This window comes from Lepus europaeus, chromosome 18 (assembly GCF_033115175.1).
Source record: "Lepus europaeus isolate LE1 chromosome 18, mLepTim1.pri, whole genome shotgun sequence".
NCBI classification, from domain to species: Eukaryota; Metazoa; Chordata; class Mammalia; order Lagomorpha; family Leporidae; genus Lepus; species Lepus europaeus.
The window spans coordinates 59,187,532-59,203,495 of NC_084844.1; the positions used below are offsets into that span (position 1 = coordinate 59,187,532).

Consider the following 15,964-nt stretch of genomic DNA (forward strand, 5'->3'; position numbering starts at 1 on the left):
AAAAAAATTTTTTTTGGCCGGCGCCACGACTCAATAGGCTAATCCTCCGCCTGCGGCGCTGGCACACTGGGTTCTAGTCCTGGTTGGGGCGCCGGATTCTGTCCTGGTTGCCCCTCTTCCAGGCCAGCTCTCTGCTGTGGCCCGGGAGTGCAGTGGAGGATGGCCCAAGTGCTTGGGCCCTGCACCCCATGGGAGACCAGGAGAAGCACCTGGCTCCTGCCCGCGGCGGCCATTGGAGGATGAACCAACGGCAAAGGAAGACCTTTCTCTCTGTCTCTCTCTCACTGTCCACTCTGCCTGTCAAAAAAAAAATTTTTTTTTAAAGATTATTTTATTTATTTACTTGAGAAATAGAGTTACAGAGAGAGGGAGAGAAAAAGAGAAAGGTTCATTCCCCAGATGGCTGAATCTACCAGAGCTGAGCTGATCTGAAGCCAGGAGTCAGGAGTTTTTCCAGGTCTCCCAGTTGGATGCAGGGTCCCAAGCAGTTGGGCCTTCTTCTAGTGCTTTCCCAGGCCATAGCAGAGAGCTGGATCAGAAGAGAAGCAGCCGGGGATGCCGGCACCGCAGGCAGAGAGTAGGCTTAGCCTACTCTGTCACAGCGCCAGCCCCACCACGGCATGTTTTAGGGTGCACACAGTTTTCCCCTGGGAGTGCTCACATGCAGAGTCCTTCCTTAGAGAATCTACTCTGGCCTTCTGATCAGAAGTCTTGCTCCCATGCCTGTTTTCCCAAACCAGATCAGATGAAGAATTCCAGCTTCCCAGGCCCTCTGACTCATTGTCCACTCCAATTTTCTCTTGCAGGAATTTGGAACCGCAATCCAGAGCCTCCAGCCCAGAGGTTCTCAAGCATTATGCTTATATTAGTCCATCTTTTCCTTTTTTTTTTTTGGTTACTATGAGGGTACTATAAAAAGTTCATAGGATGTGGAATTAGAAGATAAGTTCGGGGCAAGCACTGTGGTGTAGCAGGTTCAGCCGCCACTTGTTATGCTGGCATCCCATACTGGAGTGTGGGGTGGAGTCCTGGCTGCTCTGTGTCAGATCCAGCTTCCTGCTAACGCACCTGGGAAAGCAGCAGAAGCTGGCCCATGTTCTTGTGTCCCTGCCAGCCACTTGGGAGACCCAGTTGGAGTTCTAGGCTCCTGGTTTTGCCCTGGCCCAGACTTGGCTGTTGTGGCCATTTGTGGAGTGAACCAGTAGACAGAAGATCTTTCTCATTCTCTCTCTTTCTCACTGTCACTCTGACTTTCAAATAAATAGATGTTTTTTAAAAATTATTTTGGGCTGGCGCTGTGGCTTAACAGGCTAATCCTCCGCCTTGTGGTGCCAGCACCCCGGGTTCTAGTCCCGGTTGGGGCGCCGGATTCTATCCCGGTTGCCCCTCTTCCAGGCCAGCTCTCTGCTATGGCCCGGGAAGGCAGTGGAGGATGGCCCAAGTCCTTGGGCCCTGCACCCGCACGGGAGACCAGGAGAAGTACCTGGCTCCTGGCTTTGGATCAGCGAGATGTGCCGGGTGCACCAATGGCAAAAAGGAAGACCTTTCTCTCTGTCTCTCTCTCTCTCACTATCCACTCTGCCTGTCAAAAAAAAATATATATATATATTATTTTGGTGCAAAATAGTTCAAATCACGAATAGTTTTTCATAATATGCATTTTCCACAAACTTTCCAAAGATCACTTGTATAATACCTGAGAAAACCACCTTTATAAAGAAGACAGGTTTATTTTGGATCATGATTCTGGAAGTACAAGATCTGGGGCCTCATCTGGTGATGGTTTTCCTGATGGCAGAGTAGCCAGGTGATGCTGGGAATCACAAGAGGCAGGGAGTGTGTGTGTGTGTGTTTGTGTATGCACATGTCTCTCCTTCTGCTTATGAGATCAGTGGGATTCAACCATGGGTCTCCACCCTAACAACCTTATCTCATCTGATCCCAATTATGTTAGAGGCCCACCCTCTAAACACTGTAGGCAATAAGGTTTCCACCCTCCTAATATCCCCCATAGCAGGCATGTGACACCTTAGGAACACTCAAACTATAACCAAATCACGGCAAGTATACCTTAGAATTATCTGAAGAGTTTGTTTAAAAAAATAAATAGATAAAAATGATGGGGCCAGCATTGTGGTCTAGCAGGTTAAGCTGCCGCCTGTGATGTTGGCATCCCATATGGGTGCTGGTTTGAGAACCGGCTGCTCTACTTCTGATCCAGCTCCCTTCTATGGCCTAGGAAAGCAGTGGAAGATGGCCCAGTCCTTGGACCACTGCACCCACGTGGAAGATGTGGAAGAAGTTCTGGGCTCCTGGTTTTGTCCTGGCACAGCCTCAGCTACTGTGGCTATTTGGGGAGTGAACAAGCCAATGGAAGATCTATCTCCTCTCCCTTTCTGTGTAACTCCTTTCTTCCTTCCTTCCTTCCTTCCATTTATTTATTTATTTATTTATTTAAAAAGCACAGTTACAGAGAGAGAGGGAGAGACAGAGACAGAGAGATCTTCCATTCATTGTTTCACTCCCCAAATGTCTGCAACAGTTGGATCTAGGCTAGGCCAGAGCCAGGAGTCAAGAGCTTCTTTTGGGCCTCCCACGCAGGTGCAGGGGCCCAAGCACTTGGGCCATCTTCTGCTGCTTTCCCAGGCACATTAGTAGGGAGTTGGGTCAGAAATGGAGCAGCCTGGGCACAAACCAGTGCCTTTAGGGGATGCTGGTGTTGCAGGTGGTGGCTTAACTGGCTATACTACAATGCTGGCCTATTTATTTTCATTTTATATGAAAGGTAGAGAGAGAGAGAGAGAGAGAGAGAGACAGAATGTCTCCCATCTGCTGGTTCACTCTCCAAATGCTCACAGCATCCAGAGCTAAAATGAAGTCAGGAGCCAGCAACTCCATTCAAGTCTCACACAGGGGTGGCAGGGGCCCAAGGACTTGAGCCATCACCACCTGATGCCTCCCAGGGTGCGCATTAGCAGGAAGCAGGAATCCCAGCAGAGCCAAAATTCAAACCCAGGCACTCTCATGTGGGATGCTGGCATTTCAACCAGTATCCCAACCACTAGTCCAAACGCGCACCCCTTCTTTGGCTAGTTTTAAAATTGGGCGATTACCTTTCTGCTCTAGAGTTCTAACAGTTCTATTTTTAGATATCAATCCCTTACCAGATATGACTTGCACATTTTTTCCCCTTATCTCTTGATAGTGTCCTTTGAGGAACAGAAGTTTTTAATTGTGACAATGTCCAATTTATCTATTTTTTTCTTTTTCTGGTTATGTTTTTGGTGTCATAGTCAAGAAATCCTTGTCAAATCCAAGCTCAAGAAGACTTACTCCCATATTGTCTGTTAAAGTTTAAGTCTGGGGGCCGGCACTGTGGCATAGTGGGTAAAGCCGCTGTCTGCAGTGCCAACATCTCATATGGGCACCAGTTCGAGTCCTGGACGCCCCAATTCCAATTCTGCTCTCTGCTATGGCCTGGGAAAGCAGTAGAAGATGGCCTAAGTCTTTGGGCCCCTGCACCCTGAGAAAGATCGGGAAAAAGCTCCTGGTTCCTGGCTTCAGATTGATGCAACTCCGGCCGTTGCCACCAATTGGGGAGTGAACCAGCAGATGGAAGACCTCTCTCTCTCTCTTTCTGTAACTCTGACTTTCAAATAAATAAATTAATCTTAAAAAAAAAAAAAAAAGTTTAAGTTTGGAGCCGGCATTGTGGTGTAGCTGCTGCCTGTGATGCCGGCATCCCCCTGTGGGTGCTGGTTCATATCCCAGCTGCTCCACTTCTGATCCAACTCTTTGCTAATGACCTGGGAAAAGCAGGGGAGGATGATCCAAGTGCTAGGGCCCCTGCCACCCACATGGTTCCTGACTTTGGCTTGGCTCAGCCCTGGTCACTGTGGCCACCTGGGGAGTAAACAAGCAGACGGAAGATCTCTGTCTCTCTCTCTCTTTCTAACTTTTTAAAGTTTAAGTTCTTACAGTTAGGTCTTTTTGAGACAATCTCTGTGTGTGGTGTAAGGGAGGGGTCTGACTTCATTTTTTCCATGCGGCTATCTAGCTGTCCTGACACCATTTATTGTAAAGAGTTTTCTTTCCCCACTGAATCGTGTTGGCATCATTGTTGAACATCGATTGACTATGTAGGTGGGGGTTGCAGGTAACAAACAAACAACAAACAACCACCACAACAAACCTGTCTGTCCTTTACCTCCAAGACCTAGCCAGTTAAGCTGTGTCTGTCTTGAAGAACTAGGCCTAGATGTAGCAACCCATCACCTTAAATTGCGACATACACAGGCAGCTGCAACTTTTCTCACCCTAAGGGCTCTCTGGAACATCCCACAAATGACCAAGAATAATTCCTTGGAACTCTGTACTAAAAGGAAATCATCTGGAAGGCTGACCTAATTACCTTTCCTGTGGACACTCATTTTATTCATCTATGAGACGTGCGTTTTAGAGAATTGCTTGCTTCATAAACAAATGTTTGGTTCCCCAGTATAATTTCAGTAGAGGCAAAAGGTAGCTGACTAAATTCTGGTTCCTAAGAAAAGGTTTAGTGGGAGGTAGGGCATTATGATGTAGTGGGTAAAGCCACTGCCTGTGATGCTGGAGCCCATCATATCCCAGCTGATGGCCTGGGAACAGCAGCAGCAGATGGCTCAAGTGCCTGGGGGCCTACCACCCACATGTGAGACCCGGATTAAACTCCTGGCTCCTGGCTTCAGCCTAGTCCTGCCCTAGCTGTTGTGGCCATCTGGGGAGTGAACCAACAAATGGAAGCTCTCTCTATCTCTCCCTCTCTCTGTAACTCTTTCAAATAAATAAATATTAAAAAAAATAAAAATAAAAAGGAAAGGTTTACTGGGGTGGGATGGGCGTGGTTGCACAGGATTTGAGTCCCAGCTCCCTTCAACCCAGCTTCCTGATAATGTGCCTGGAAGGCAGCAATGAAAGCTCAAGTACTTACTTTCCTGCCACCCACACCCACACGGGAGACCTGGATGGAATTTCAGCCCTGGCCGTTGTGGCCATTTGGGCAGTGAACCAGCGGATGAAAGATCTCTCTCTCTCTCTGTAACTTGGCCTATCAAATAAATAAAGAAATCTTTAAAAAATATCTAATAAAACTTGTAACTATTAATGCATCCTTATTAAAAGAATGGGTAATAAGATTATAAAGAAGAAAGTGTATACTCCCTTGGTATTATACTATGTAATCTTCTTGGGTTTTAAATGTGGATAGAGAACCTCATTTAACATTTTTTTCTTTTAGGGCTACTGCTGTGGCACGGCAGGTTGAAGCCCTGGTCTGCAGTGCCAACATTCCATGTGGGCGTCGGTTTGAGTCCCAGCTGCTCCACTTCCAATGCAGCTCTGGATTGCTGGTGTGCCCAGAAAGGCAGCGGAGGATAGCCCAAGTCCTTGGGCCCCTGCATCTGTGTGGGAGCTCCAGGCTCCTGGTTTCAGACTGGCTCAGCTCTGGCTGTTGTGGCCATTTGGGGAGTGAACCAGTGGGTGGAGGACCTCTTTTTCTCTGTCTCTACCTTTCTCTGTAACTCTGTCTTTCAAATAAATAAAATAAATCTTTAAAAAAATAAAAAAAAAATTTCTTTCCTTAAGATTTGTTATTTACCTGAAAGGCACGGAGATGGAGACAGACAAAAGAGAGATCTTCCATCTGCTGGTTCAATCCCCAAATGCCCATAAACAGGCAGGGTTAGGCCAGGCCAAAGCCAGGAGTCTGGAACTCAATTTGAGTTTCCCAGGGAATTCCTAGTAGGTATTGGATTTTATTTCCTTGTTCAAGGACCCAAGTAAGTGGACCATCACCTGCTGCCCCTTAAGGTTTGCATTAGTAGGAGACTGGAACCTGAAGTGCAGCAGGGACTCAAATTCATAACCGTGATATGGACGTGAGAGTGCCCTAAACTATATTTTAACTGCTGTGCCAAATGTCACCCCGGATAGAAAACACCAGATTCTGTTTTGAACCATGGCTATATAACTGTCAACTGCTAGGCAATTAGGTTGCTACCAATTTTTTGCTATTGTTAACAGTGCTGGGGCCGGCACTGTGGCGTAGTGGGTAAAGCCACCGCCTGCAGTGCTGGCATCCCATATGGGCACCAGTTCGAGTCCCGGACGCCCCACTTCAATCCAGCTCTCTGCTATGGCCTGGGAAAGCACAGCAGTGGAAGATGGCCCAAGTCCTTGGATTCCTGCACCCCCATGAGAGACCTGGAAGAAGCTCCTGGTTCTTGGCTTTGGATCAGTGTGGTGCCGGCCGTTGCGGCCAACTGGGGAATGAACCAGTGGATGGAAGATCTCTCTGCTTCTCCTCTCTCTGTGTAACTCTGACTCTCAAGTAAATAAATAAATCTTAAAAACAAAAAAAACAAAAATACACAGGGCTGCAGTGATTATCACAATACAGGAAGTCACCTTGAATCCTATTTTGGTGGTATTTGCAAACCTTATCTGCTGAGTAATATTACCTATAAATGCATATTTGTTAAAACTGCCCCTCCCTGGCCCCACTCTAGTTCTTTTGCAATGACTCCTCCTAGTCATGATACTTAAAGGAGCAGCCTCCCTGCAGCTCCCAGAATGGTCTGGCCTTGAAGCAGTATTGAAGCGGCTTTCGGTTTTCACCTAATGGCTCCCTATCAGTAGGTCCACTTTGGGCTCCTTCCCTGGTTTCTTTTCTAGGAAACATTCCTGTCCTTTGCACCCTTTGGGAGGACTGGAGCCTGCCTTGCTCTTGCCAATAGGGACTGGAACTGTGCCCTTGAGCTTCAGCCCAGTCACTTTGTGTATTTGGAAAAAGACTGCAGGAGGACGCTTGGTGAGATCTACTTTAGCAGCAAGCAAATGGTGTCTTTTGAGTTTTGCAGGGAGAAGGCTCTTACTGTGTCTCAAGAGGAGACGGGGTTTTGTCACCAACATGATCCCAGTAGTCCCAGACTCTGTGTTGTGGCTTTTCTTTCACTGTATGGTTCACATGGATTTACTAGAAAACTCAAAGACTTCCAAGAAATGCTAGCATGCCAGGCCCGTTTATGTTTCCTATCAGATATTGGGTTCTATTTCCTTGTACAGCTAAAATTAGTCTATAAAAGTCTCAGGCTTTGTAATAGCACACTGATGTTAAGAAAAATACTTGGAGAAATGAGATTCTTTTTTAAAAAATTTTTACTTATTGGGTGGTACCGTGGTCTAAGAGGCTAAGCCTCCGCCTCTGGCACCAGCATCCCAAATGGGTGCCAGTTCTTGTCCTGGCTGCTGCACTTCCAATCCAGCTCTCTGCCTATGGCCTGGGAAAGCAGTAGAAGATGGCCCAAGTTCTTGGGCCCCTTTCCCTCGTGGGAGACCTGGAAGAAGCTGGCTCCTGGCTTTGGAACAGCCTGGCTCCAGCCATTTGCAGAGTGAACCAGTGGATGGAAGACCTCTCTCTGTCTGTCTCTGCCTCTCTGTGACTCTGTTGTTCAAATAAAAAATAACTCTTTTTTAAAATTATTTTTTAAAAACCTCTTTCTCTGTAGCTGCACCTCTCAAGTAAATAAGATCTTTTTTAAAAAAATTAATTTATTTATTTGAAAGTCAGAGTTACACACAGAGAAGGAGAGATAGAGAGGGAGAGATAGAGAGAGAGAGAGAGAGAGAGAGAGAGAGAGAAAGTCTTCCATTCTCTGGTTCACTCCCCAATTGGCTGCAATGGCTAAAGCTGTGCCTATCTGAAGCCAGGAGCCAGGAGCCTTCTCCAGGTCTCCCATGCGGGTACAGGGGCCAAGCACTTGGGCTGTCTTCTACTGCTTTCCCCCAGGCCATAGCAGAGAGCTGGATAGGAAGTGGAGCAGCCAGGACTTGAACCAGTGCCCACATGAGATGCCAGCACTGCAGGCAGCGGCTTTATCCTCTACGCCACAGCGCCGACCCCAATAAGATCTTTAAAAAAATAATTTTTACTTGAAAGGCAGAGAGAGATAGAGATAGAGATAGAGAGAGAGAGAGATGAATCTTCTGTCTACTGGTTACTCCCTGAATGCCTGTAACAGCAGGGGCTAGGCCAAGGAAAAGCCAGGCACCTGGAACTCAATCTTGGTCTTCCATGTGGGTGGCAGGGACCAAAGTACTAAAGCTCTCACCTGCTGCATCTGAGGGTGTGCTTTAGCAGGAAGCTGGAACTGGAAGTAGAAATCAAACCTGGGCACTCTGATACGGGTTGCGGGCCTCCCGAGTGGTGTCCTAACCATTACACCAAATGTTTATCCTTAGAAATAAAGATTTTTACTGTGCTAAAACCTTAGAACAATGGAGGCCAAATTACATCATGGAAAAATAAATAGATGTAGAAAAATGCTTCCAACCGAAATAGTCACTTAGAACTTTCCAGGAGGTTAAAAATAACTACTCAAGTCAAGGACTTAAGACTTTAATTAAAGAAAGTAAAATTAATTTCACTGAAATCTCAGAATTTGGCTTGCTAATCTCCATTTCTGGGTAAATAAAGAAACAGTGAGGAAAAGGGATTGGATAGCACAGGCACTGTTTGAGTTCTTAGAGACCACAAATTTATGTTCTGGCCATGGGAAAAAGCTAACAGTGTCAGTGGAGTCACTCATTTATTCAAAAGTCATAATTGAGCAACTGGTTCCATGTGTCAAGGGTTATATCAACAGTAGGGGACATGGACACAGAAGGATTTATGTCTGAGTGTACGAAATTAGTGTGTACACTGGGATGCAGGGGGACAATGGGAATGTAACCAAAGTGCCCAAGAAACCTGGGCAAATCAGCGACGGTGCTACAGAGTCTAAGCCAGTTGTTGAGTTGGGCTTGAAGGCTGAATAGGAGGGACAAGGTGAGGAGTGTTGGGTTACAGGGGAGGCATGTTGGAGGGAGGTGGGGATGTGCAAGAACGTGGGGTACCTTTGAAGCACGGACTGGGAGACTAAAAGAGGCACGTTTTTTGAGGCTGGGCAGTCCTGCCTATTTTTCCTATGGGAGTACAGGCAATGTGTGTGTGAGCAGGTGCTGAATGATGTCACTGAGCAAGGAGGCTGCCATGAGACCACTGATATTTTTTCCTAATATATTTTTAAGTTTTATTTTTTAAGTTGATAAATAATTGCATATCATTATGGAGTACACCATGATGGCTCTGGGTGTATCCCTGTGGATTGGTCAAATCTGAATGATTAACATATCATACGCATTACCTCAACTAATGATTTTTTTTAACCACAAACAGCTATGAGACCTGGCTAAGTTTCTCTGAAAAACAGGATATGGGCCCAAAGCACTGTAGTGGGCATGGGTTATAACAGGGGGATCGCCTCTGTTTTATTCTATCATAATCAGGACTCTCCTGATTCCCCACCACCCCAGTCTGAGAAGTTAGAGGGTGTACACCTGACCTTTTTTCTCACTCGTCCTCCAGAATGAAGCTCATGAGAAGACCAGAGGGTTTATGAAAAGGCTTCCAGGCACTGTTATCTTTTCAAGGAACTCTTAAGTTTTGAATTTTTTCAAATAAAATACTATAAAAATGTACACAGATTTTTTAAAAAAGATTTTATTTATTTATTTGAGAGGTAGAGCTACCTCCGGGTCTTCCATGCTGGTTAGGGGCCCAAACACTTGGGCCATCTTCCACCGCTTTCCCAGGCCATAATCAGAGAGCTGGATCAGAAGAGGAGTAGCCTAGGCATGAACGGGAATTCTTATGGAATGTCAGCATTGCAGGTGGAGGCTAAGCCCATTATGCCACAGTGCTGGCCCCAAAACAGAGGACAACCTAACAGAGGAAATTTAAACTCTTTCCTTATCTCTTTGTGGGGTCTTGCAATGAAAAAGAGCCTTCCCAGATCTAATAAAATGGACATCCATCCCAAACAATGCCTAATATGATGACCATAACCAGCAAGCAACATTTGTTAGTGGTCAAACACTGACATGTTCTCAATCAAATCATTAATCCAGATAAAGTTGCCTACTCCTCTGTAGCTGTTTCTCTAAGGATTCCTACTCTCTTAATCACTCCAGCTAACCTCTGGACAATTTCACTTGCTCCAAAGGCTTTGATCTTCCCATATGCTAAGGATAGCTATTCTGTTACTTCCTTATAACCTAATTCTCCTCCTTTGCAAACTACCCTAGCTAACCTTTATCCACCAGCATCTATTCCTTTATCTCAAATTCTTTCCCTTGAAATCCTGCCACTTTGACCTCTTACATAAGACTTGAATTCATCTGCTTATCTCCATCTCAGACATTGCTACTCTAAATGGAGACAGTCTCCTTTCACTAGCACAAACAGATTAACTGGTTTGCAATCTTAATCTCTTCAATCCATTCTTTCATCAGAGCAGTTGTTCTAAAGTGCAGAAGTCATCATCCCTCTCCACTGCGGATAGTTTGTTTCTGCATGATGTCATGAAAGTCCAAACAGGAAGAGCCTCAGGTTCTACCATGGCTGATCATTCACAGCTCACCTCTGCTGTTGTTTCCATTGGAAACAAACAAACAAACAGAAAGCACAGGGGTGGTGGTGGGACAAGCTTTTGTGGCGTAGTAGATAAGCTGGTTTTGGCCTAGCCCAGCCATGGCTTGTTAACAGATATTTGAGGAGTGAGCCAATGGATAGAAGAGCTCTCTTCTGCCACTCTGCCTTTCAAGTAAATGAAAATAAATAAACTAGAAAATAATAAAATTAATGATAATAAAAAGCAGCTAATGCAGATGTTTAAGTGGAAAAGGAACCTCAGGGAGAATGACTGAGCTCATGGACAATGCAAGGAGCAGTTTAAGCCTAACAATCCACTGGATTTTTCTTGCTAAAGTGGTCTTAATCAGCTTAGAGTCATTAAGAATTTCTCCAGGCTCTGCTGTGGGTCTTCTAAAGGTGTTGGGCAGTATTCTAGGTGCTACCCACAGCCTTTCTTTCTGGCCTGCTTTCCTTTGCTTACCTCTGTTTTCCCTACGTTAAACTTTGCTGTGGATTTGACACTTGGAATATACCTTCTTGCTCTGCATCCTACGTAGTCCTGTATCTAGGCCCTAGCCTAGACCAACCTCGTAGCCCTCTCTGGCCTAACCGGACAAAAATAAAAGTCTCTGAGGGCTATAAAGCACATAGGCTTTGTAACACAGTGAAACAATTAATGACTTCCGATTTTGCAACTTCCAAGTAATTAATGATTTAAGCAATGGTCATGACAACACTATGAAAGATTGATGGGGTCTTTATAAATTAAGGGAATAGAGGCTGGCATTGTGGTACTGTGGGTTAAGCCACCGACTGACACCAGTATCCCATACGGGGGCCAGTTTGAGTCTCCTCTGCTCTGCATCTGATCCAGATCCCTGCTAATGGCCTGGGACAGCAATGGAAGATTGCCTAAGTGCTCGGGCCCCTGCACCCAGGTGGGAGATTTGGATGAAGTTCCTGGCTCCTTGGCTTTGACCTGCCATGGTAGTGATTTGGGGAGTGATGGAAGATATCTTCCTCTCCCTAACTCTGCCTTTCAAATAAGGAAATCTTTAAGAGGTGGGGGGAATGAAGGGAACAGCCATTTCGATCTGAACTCACTGATCTGTTGTAGGATCACAATAGTGACAGTCAGATAATACTTGTCTCCTGATAGGATGCACCACAAAGTACATAATGTTCTTACCTGCAAAAGCTAAGACCTGAATGGAATTCACCCTTCACAGTTAATCTTTAGTATGTGAGAAATTAGAGTAGAAGAATAACATAGATACCACCATGAGGAAACCAATACAAAGAATGGGACATTCTATATAACTAACTCAGTTGCTTTATCAGATCCATGGATGAATGGTGGAAAGTGAATTGAATGCAGATATCAACCAACTATTACGTGTGGACTCTGTATAGATACTGGACAAACCAACCACAAAAAAACATTTCTGAGCCACTTGGAAAAACTGCAGTATAGGTTGGGTGTTGAAACAACCACAAGATTACTGTTCTGTCACTTTTGTAGGATATTATGATAATGGCATTGCAGCTACAGGAAACAAGTTCACCTGCTTAAGGGATGCACATTTAGGTATACAGTGGTGAAATAACCTGGTGGCTGAGGTCTGCTTTAAGGACTTCAGGCACATAAGAGATGTTAAGTGGGGACAGAAGAAGCAAGTATAGCAAAGTCTTGATAATTACTGGCATTAGTTAATGGACGTGGGGGTTTATGACACTCTTCTTTATACTTCTGTGTGTTTTTGAAATTTATAATAAGAAAAAATTAAAGATGTAAATGTAAAGACAAGTGGGTATTTCGAGACCAAAAAGTCTGAACAGCAGTTGAAAAAACTTATTTCCATTATGCTGTCATTTAAAAACAAGTGTGGGGGCTGATGCTGTGGTGCCGTGGGTTAAGCTACCACCTGCAGTGCCAGGATCGCATCTGGGTGCCAGTTCAAGATCCAGTCGTTCTATTTCTGATCCAGCTTCCTGCTAATGCATCTGGGGAAGCAGCAGAAAATGGCTCAAGTGCTTGAGCCCCTGCACCCACAAGGGAGACCCAGAGGAAGCTCCTGGATCTTGGCTTTGGCCTGGCCTAGGTTTGGCTGTTGCAGCCATTTGGAGAGTGAAATCAGCAGATGGACAGTCTCTCTGTCCCTCCCTCTCCCTCTCTGTAGGCCTTTCAAATAAGTAAATTAAAAAAATAAAACAAGTGTGAAGCTACTCTATTAGACTTCTTAAATAAGATGTCCTTATCCATTCACATTCATTTTGTGTGTCTTTTAAAGGCACCCCTGCAAATTTATTGCCAATGAATTTCTATGTCGGTTAATATGAAATTACCTGTTGTCAATAATCATTACACTGGAGGGTGGGATTCCCAAAACACCACAGCTCTGCAAGAGTTCTTTCTTACGAATCTCCCCTTGATTGTAGTAGTTTCCTGAGGATAACAAATACAGAGTAGCAGATTTCTTTAACCATGGGGACCTGCCTCTCCATTCATTCTTATACCATCTTATGGATTTAAGATATGTGCAGTTATGATAAAAAAAAAATTGAAGAAAAGGTAATGCTACGGTTATTGTAAGATGCTCTTGGTGAGAAGACTACCAGCAGCACACTCTTTAGAATCACCATTCCCTAGTCCTCTCAATCTCTCCTCGCTGCATTTTAGCCACAGGCAAGAGGTGGCACAGTATGTCACTGACAGTACTGGCTTCGAGGTAGGCAAATATAAGATCGAAAAACAAAAAAAGAAAAAAAAGAGCAAATATAAGATCGACCCTTGTGTAACCGCTTAGAACAACTGAGGTACTTGGGTGCTCTGTGAGTTTGGGCCTCTATAAATTGATAGCCCTCAAATATGTTTAACATTTATTGAAAGAACAGGCTGTTTGTTACTCCTGAATATTATAGGAAAATGTGCAAGCACCATTCAGGAAAATACCCGTATTTATTTATTTTTCACGAAAAGATTTATTTGAATGGGGGTGGGGGATACCAATCTTCCATCTATTGATTCACTTTCCAAGAGCCACAGTAACCAGCTCTGGGTCAAGAACCCCATCCAGGTCTCCCATGAGGGTGACAGGGACCCAAGTCCCTTCCAGGCACATTGGCAGGGAGCTGTGTTAGAGGTAGAGCAGCAGGGATTCAACCAGCAATTGGTGGCTTAACCTGCTGTGTCACAGTGCTGGCCCCAAACATTCTCTTTTCATTGAAGAGTTCTAGACTCAATGGTGAGCATTTGTCTAGCTCAGGCAGCCCATTAATTCAACTCTCCATAAATGACTGCACATGAGATTTATCCAAGTTCCTTAACTTTTTATTTTTATTTTTTGACAGGCAGAGTGGACAGTGAGAGAGACAGAGAGAAGGGTCTTCCTCTGCCGTTGGTTCACCCTCCAATGGCCACCGTGGCTGGTGCGCTGCGGCCGGCGCACCGCGCTGATCCGAAGGCAGGAGCCAGGTGCTTATCCTGGTCTCCCATGGGGTGTAAGGCCATCCTCCACTGCACTCCCGGGCCACAGCAGAGAGCTGGCCTGGAAGAGGGGCTACCGGGACTAGAACCCGGTGAACCGGCGCCACTAGGCGGAGGATTAGCCTGTTGAACCACGGCGCCGGCCCCTTAACTCTTCAGTCCCAGTTTCTTCACCTGCAAAGTGTGGCTAAAGACTACATTAGCCAAAATTCTGGCGGATTAGATAGCACAAGCCAGAACGCCCAGGGAGGGATTGTGTACCTTTTCTCTTCCCTCTCTTCCTAATTTACAATTCACACAAATCAAATCTCATTTCCTTTAGGCGGCCTTCTCCTACTTTCCCTGGCAAGGAATCATTCCAGTTTTCTGCCTGTAAGTATGAATTGCTCTCCCTGGTTAATTTTTAAATGTCATTGACCTTAAAACGCCTGGTCTCATTCAGCTGTGTATTGTCTCCATTCTCTAGCATACTGCAGGCACTCATGAAACACTGAGAAGGCTCAGCTTAGTGTTGTAGGTCAGACAAAAATTCCCAGGAGAAATCTTTAAACTTTGGTAAGTCTTCCTCTGGTGCTGACTTTGAACTATTTGAACTCTGGAGTCAGTCATTACATTGTATCCAACAAACTAACCCTAAGAAGACTACAGACAATACATTTATTTATTTATTTATTTAGGACAGGCAGAGCTAGACAGTGAGAGAAAGAGAGACAGAAAGGTCTTCCTTCCGTTGGTTCACCCCCCCGCCAAATGGCTGCCACAGCCGGTGCACTGCGCAGATCCGAAGCCAGGAGCCAGGTGCTTCTTCCTGGTCTCCCATGTGGGTGCAGGGCCCAAGTACTTGGGCCATCCTCCACTGCCCCCTGGGTCAGAGCAGAGAGCTGGACTGGAAGAAGAGCAACCGGGACTAGAACCGGGGGTGCCGGTGCAGCAGGTGGAGGATTAGCCAAGTGAGCCGTGGTGCCGGCCAATACATTTAATTTTGTATTGTATGTACCACACTTTTTGAGTTTTGATTTTCAAATCAGATTAAAAACTATAGCCAGTTTTGTGATGGACATTTTATTTTGGGAGCCATATACCATACATATATACACAAACTATATTTCCCTGCCCCCTGCTTTGTTTAAAAAGATTGATTGATATTTGATGATACATGAAAGGTCTAGTGTGTACACTGATCATACAATTCCTAAATTCAGAGGCTTGCCCATTGGTGGGTGATTATGATTAGAAACTGCTTAAAAATGAAACTAGGGACAAGTGTTTGGCATGGTAGTTAAGACACTGCTTGCTGGGGATGCTCATATCCAGTACTGGAAAGCCTGGGACCAAGTCCTGGTTCTGCTTCTGACTCCAGCTTCTTGCTAATGTGCACCCTGGGAGGTAGCAGAAGATGGCTCAAGTAGTTGGGTCCCCGTCCGTCCCCCCCCCCCCCCCCCCCGAGAGAGTGGACTCAGATTGGGTTCCAGGCTCTTGGCTTTGGCCTGGCCTGGCCCTAGGCATTTGGGGAGTAAACCAGCAAATGGAAGGTCTTGTCTCTCTTGCAAATAAAATGAAAATAAATAAGGGATTTTCCATTAAAAAATAAAGTAAAATAAATTGAAATTTTTAAAGATTCACTTAAAGTCAGAGTTACACAGAAAGAGAAGGAGAGGCAGAGAGAGGTCTTCTATTTGCTGGTTCACTCCCCAATTGGCGCAACCGAAGGAGCTGTGCCGATCCGAAGCCAGGGGCCAGTAGCTTCCCCTGAGTGTTCCCACACGGGCACAGGGGCCCAAGGACCTGGGCCATCTTCTACTGATTTCCCAGGCCATAGCAGAGAGCCAAATTGGAAGTGGAGCAGCCGGGACTCAAACCGGCGCCCATATGGGATGTTGGCACTGCAGGTGGCAGCTTTACCTGGCCCCTGGAATTCAAAAAATACGGGAGGGGGTCAAGTATTTGGTGCAGAGGTTAAGATGGCGGTTGGAGTGCCTGGGTTTGAG

The 15,964-nt window shown here is 45.5% G+C and overlaps 1 protein-coding gene across 2 annotated transcripts in view; it reads right to left on the bottom strand.

The window, feature by feature from the left end:
- The window catches only part of PIGL (phosphatidylinositol glycan anchor biosynthesis class L), a 76,369-nt gene that overhangs the window by 53,466 nt on the left and 6,939 nt on the right, over positions 1–15,964 (bottom strand). For both annotated transcript variants that reach the window (XM_062216458.1, XM_062216457.1), the window contains exon 2: positions 12,836–12,935. In XM_062216458.1, the coding sequence (XP_062072442.1) occupies positions 12,836–12,935 (100 nt within the window). The remainder of the gene's footprint in view (positions 1–12,835; positions 12,936–15,964) is intronic.